The sequence below is a fragment of the Nicotiana attenuata genome, unplaced genomic scaffold, assembly GCF_001879085.1.
Source record: "Nicotiana attenuata strain UT unplaced genomic scaffold, NIATTr2, whole genome shotgun sequence".
NCBI lineage: Eukaryota > Viridiplantae > Streptophyta > Magnoliopsida > Solanales > Solanaceae > Nicotiana > Nicotiana attenuata.
In genome coordinates this window covers 301,861-307,407 of record NW_017670864.1, presented here as the reverse complement: position 1 = coordinate 307,407, position 5,547 = coordinate 301,861, and the positions used below count along the sequence as shown (strand labels likewise).

The 5,547-nt window shown below is 38.4% G+C and overlaps 1 protein-coding gene across 2 annotated transcripts; it reads right to left on the bottom strand.

The window, feature by feature from the left end:
- Positions 1-602: 602 nt before the first annotated feature.
- Positions 603-4,496, bottom strand: LOC109244013 (CRIB domain-containing protein RIC11-like). 2 transcript variants are annotated; one of them, XM_019411041.1, is made up of 5 exons: positions 4,126-4,496; positions 3,300-3,452; positions 3,118-3,215; positions 2,595-2,670; positions 603-1,109 (listed from the first exon to the last, which is right to left on the bottom strand). In XM_019411041.1, the coding sequence occupies exons 2-5, from the start codon at positions 3,346-3,348 to the stop codon at positions 886-888; spliced, it is 447 nt and encodes a 148-aa protein (XP_019266586.1). In that variant the 5' UTR covers positions 3,349-3,452; positions 4,126-4,496; the 3' UTR covers positions 603-885. The 2 variants fall into 2 exon arrangements, with proteins under 2 accessions (XP_019266586.1, XP_019266587.1); XM_019411042.1 differs by having other exon boundaries at positions 4,367-4,496.
- Positions 4,497-5,547: the final 1,051 nt, after the last annotated feature.

Below are 5,547 nucleotides of genomic sequence, written 5' to 3'. Positions count from 1 at the left end.
CGGTGCACCTGTGTATGAACTTCCAGCATATTATGCTGGAACTCCAACACGCAAAAAGTTCCAGCATAATATACTGGAGATTGGAGCACCTGTGTATAAACTTCCAGCATATTATGCTGGACCAGTATATTATATTGGAACTCCAGTATATTATACTGGAATTCCAGTATATTATACTGGAGTATTTTTCGGATTTTGAACAGTGTTTTCGTTCGGATTTATCTTTACAAGAAAAGTGGATAAATTTCGAAGTGGATAAATTTCGATTACTTTTGAAACTGTGACTATTTTTGAATGACCAATTTTAAATCTGGCTATTTTTGAATTTCTCCCCGATTTAGTGACGAAATCCATTTTAGCGGCTCTACTTTATGGAAATGCGACGTGGTAATCACCAAAAAATTAGCTGGGCTAGCCACTTTTTAGGTCGTCTATTAGAGTTTAGCCAGTATTCCAAATATATTAGCAAAGTAGCCACTGGTCTGACTATATTAACGTTTTTGTCCTAACTAATGCATGGAACAACTCCAGCAATCTGTGTTGGATTTGAAAGCTTCCAGCACCATATACGTGAAATTTCAGTACACAATCTTGAAACATAATAGAAAAGAGAAAATTAAATTGAAAAAGGAATACATTCTAGTTTTCACAAAAACACGAGTCTGATACAGTTAGATTTTAGCCTTTTTCTTTTGACATCTCTAGCCCCTCCTACATTTTCATCTTCCATATTTCTTAATCACATTTTCTATTCCCCCCTCTCTACATTTACATAACTTTCTCCCCCTTCTTAGTGTGAACGTACATCCTGAGGATTTTCGACAACTATGATATACAATGTTAGATTAATCTTTGTGCTTTTAATCTGCAGTTTTTGTAACAATATTAAGCCACTTCTACTGTTGCTGGTTTAAGATTTCCTTCACCAGATTTAGCCTTGGGTTTAACTGCTCGCGACGATCTCAACGTAGATGGTGAACTAGATTTTGGAGAGGAAGTCGACTTCGGCTTCCTCCGTTTGTGTTTCCTAGGAGGACTAGGAACATCTGAAGTTGTCATGTCCTTGTAAACGTTAGCTGCTGTTTTTTGTCTCACTATCTCTCCACAACCTGTTCAAAAGATACATACAAACAGTAAATCAAATACAAGGAATATAGATAGCTAATTTAACTCTGGCTCTGTGAGTTTGGTCATATTGCCGGTCTGAAGCTTGGATAAGGAAGGAAGGCGTGGTAGATTGATAATAACAACAAATCCAGTAAATTCCCACAAGTGGGGTCCGGGGAGCGTATCCTTACCCTGAGAGAGCAAAGGGGCTTTTTCCTATAGACCTTCGACAGTAGGTCAATAACCAGTATAAAACTAATTAGCTTATGACGAATCCTCACCATCAGAGGCGCACCTACATATAGCGAAGAGGTCAACAGACCCATTAACCTCGGCAAAAACTCTAGATATACATGTGCATATATGTTGAAAGCAGTCAGATATTTTGCCTGGAACCCTTAAGATCAAAAGTCCGAGGGGTCACTGGTCGAGCAGTCCGCTTATGTACCCTGCCATCTTCAAATCATGAATCCGCCTACGCGCACGATACATAATAAGTTGGGACATGTTTACCTGCATGCCCGTTACGTACTTACCAAGCTATTTAATGATATACGAATATATCGCCATCTTTAAATTATGGGTCCGCCTACGCTCACGATACATAATAAGTTGGGACATGTTCACCTGCATGCCCTTTACGTACTTACCAAACTATTTAATGATATACGAATATAATTTGATGGCTATACATTTCTTTCTAATCTTTCCCAGAGTTGCATTTAGCACTTCAGATGTTCTGAGATTTCTACATTTAGGATCCCTGGTGCAAGTCAAGACTTTTTATTTAGAAAGAGACACCACATTTTAATTAAGTAAGCAAGTCTCTTTCTTGGGACATGTTAAAGATCTCTAGTGACATATGAGCCAAAAAAAGTTTCCTTTTTCTAAGGCAAACATCTTAGAGAAAAGAAAAACTTCTCTTTATTTGTAGAAAATGTTCTATTAGCCATATAACAAAACATAGGACAAGCTTGTTATTTTCCAGTCAACATCTTGACCCGTGAGAGAGCAATATTTGGAATTGTCTAACTAGGGAAACTGCACATGATCTAAAATCTATGTTGCTTGGACTCTCCGAAAAGTCACCAGTTGCGTGTTGGATCCTTCAAAAGTAACATATTTTTGAAGGATCCGACTAGGGTGCGGTAACATTTTGGAGAGTCCGCGCAACATAGTCTAGAATTACCGGACAAAATCATAGTTATAGTGTTTTCAAGACATCTTTTGGTTGTTAATCTCAACAAGACAAAATACGTTAGGTAGGTGATTTCTTACTATCTACCTAAACCTTGGCAGGCAGGGTTACTTGGTACATGAACTGATAGGAGATATCATGTACTCGATGAAATAATTGAGGTGTACATAAACTGACCCGAATACCGTCATTATAAAAGAGAGGACAGTTTTTGGTTGTTAATTGTTTGGCTTATTCAATGGATGTTTGTGGTGTGCAAAGGGGAAAAAGAGTTAAAAGTAAAATTAACCTTGAGATGACCAAGCAGAACCAGAACTACCAATAGAAGTTGTTGCAAATTCCGGCCCTGCCTTGAATGCTTTCATCTTGTATTCCACACAAAATAAAACCAAAAAAAAAAAACAGAAATGTCAGGTATGACACTTCAATTGTATAAGCAATTCAAGTTTAGGGTTATAAAGTGAAAAAGTATATCACCTAACCATGGTTAAATGGTAACGCCTATATGAAAGACGTATATTTTACATGGTATAAATATCGGGTGCAGATAATTTTTTGCCGATGCAAATATGTGAATATAAGGGCAAAGGGGCAACCCGGTGCACAAAGCATCCTGCGCTCATGCAGGGTTCGGGGAAGGGCCGCACCCTAAGGAGATGTGATGTAGGCAGTCTTCCTTGATGCAAGCATCAGTGGCTGATTCCACGGCTCGAACCCGTAACCAATAGGTCACACAGAGACAACTTAACTGTTGCTCCAAGCCCCGTTCAAATATGTGAATATAAGAATGATAGAAAAAGATAATAACATACCCAAGTGGGTGTATTTCCAGAGGGACCTTCCCAACCAATATGTGCCACATGTTTAACATCAGTTGGACAACCTATCTCCAACTCCCTCTCCTTAACAACTGTAATTTAAAAAAACATTTTTACCTTAGCCTCAAAATTAACCCAAAAAACACACAAATTCCATTGAAGGGAAATGGCATTACCAAAAATACTGGTGATATATTTGTAAATTCCCTTCACTTTGGTTGCCATGGTATAGATATATAAAGCCCCAAAAAGCCAAGTGTACTCTGCTTAGAGATGAAACGGAACACAAACAAAAGGACCACGCCAATAGGATAAACTGATTCCTTTGCCTAACCAAAAGGAAAACACATTAAACAGAAAATTAAACTAAAAAAAGTTTACACTTTTCATACGTAGATAAAAAATGCACATTGCAAAAAGGCAAATGGATCTAAATATCTTTGCTATATTGTCCGAAATGGTTCAACTGAATCCCCATCGCCAAAAGTACGTAGTAAAGAAAGGGTAAAACAATTCGAGGTATGATATTCTTGTCCGGTGCACAAAACGTTTCGCGTTCACGCAGGGTCTGCGGAAGGGACGCACCTCAATGGGGTGTTATGTAGGCATCCTACTCTAATGCAAGCATTAGTGGCTGATTTCACGGTTCGAATCCGTGACCTAGAGGTCATGCGGACACAATTTTACCATTGTTCCAAGGCTATCCTTCCAGGCAGAGGAGGACCTACACTGTACCGAGAAGAGTCACTGGCACTTGTAAAGTTCGGTGAAAATTTCATGTATACATGTATATGTTTGTAGAAAATAGTGATTATTAATAGTGGAACAAAATAAATTTTTGTTGAATCCATAAGTGCACCACCGACCTTCAAATCCTAGGTCCGCCTTTACTTCAAGGTATAACATTGTTGCCTTTTTTTCAAATCCCCTTATTAGAATTCCAACGTTCTTGATTGAAAAAAGAAAAAAGAAGATAAAGAATGTAATGACACAATACAATACCTTTTTAGGTATACAATACCATGCAGAATAAAAGGAGATGAAAAAGGGAAGCTTATTTTATCTCCTTTTAACTGCATTCCCCATATATTCTTTCAAATATTGTTTGCATGCAATAAGCATGCATATATGAAGAACAAATTAAAGAAAAGGAAATTAAAAAGCCAGAAAGTTGGTGGATCCAAAATGAAGGAGAAAAGATATGATATTAGGGCAAAATTGTCCAGAGGAGTTGAAAAGAAACCTTTGTGTTTTTTCTTTCTTTTTCTCTGTTAGTTGTTTGAATGGGGCAAATTTTTTGTTTGGATAATCTAAAGATACAGAGAGGGAGAAGGAAGAAAGAGGGATGAATAATTAGAGAAAGAGAAAATTAAGAATTAGAAGTAGAGGTGGACAACTACCTAAATCGTCCAAAAAGAAAGGTTGAGAGGTTGGCTTACAAATAACATGGACAGAGAGAGAAACACAAGAAATCATGTATTAGTATTTTTTTTTTTATAGAAAAAAGGTGGTGTTCAGACGAATTTGGTTACACCTCGACTATTAAATTGGGAATTTTTTATTCTTTACCGATATACAGAGCAGAGGTGGATCCAAGATTTTAAGATCATGGATGCACCACGATACTTGTCATAATTGTAACGACCCGACCGGTCGTTTTGCATTTTTGAACCCCTTCCCTTAAATAAGACTTCCTTTGCTTTAGCTAATTTATGACTTGCGGGGACGGGTGGTTCGGAAGTTAGAAGAGTTTTGAGCAAGAATAAGTCTAGTTGTTTCTTTAAGTTTCTTTAAAAAGGCCAAGTTTGACTTCGTTCAACATTTTGGGGAAACAGACCCGGAATCGTAATTTGACAATTTCTGAGGGTCCGTGGGAAAATATGGGACCTGGGCGTATGCCCGGAATCGAATTCCGAGGTCCCTAGCCCGAGTAATGAATTTTTATGTGAAATTGTTAAGTTAAAGTTTCAAAGGTTTAAATAAACTAAGAAATCATTGTTTTCCTAGGTATCGGGTTCGGATTTCGATTCCGAAACTTGGTACAAGTCCGAAATATCAGTTAAGACTTACCCGTAAAATTTGGTGTCAATCCGAGTAGTTTAAGGGCGTTTTGACCCGTTGGAGGAGAATTAAGAACTTGAAGTTCAATGATTTGATTCATTTGGTTTTGGGGTTGATTCCTCGATTTAGCGTTGTTTTGAGTGTTTCGAGGGTTCGAGTAGGTCCGCCTCGTGATTTCAGACTTGTCGGTATGTTCGGGCGGGGCACGGGAGCCCCGAGCGTCAAACGAGCGAGGCTCGAGTGAAGTTAGAATTTGGAAAATGACTGAAGCTTGCTGCTTCTGTCATAACCGCATCTGCGGTTCTTGGACCGCAGAAGCGGGACCGCAGATGCGGTCATTAGATCGCAGAAGCGGAGAAGGGG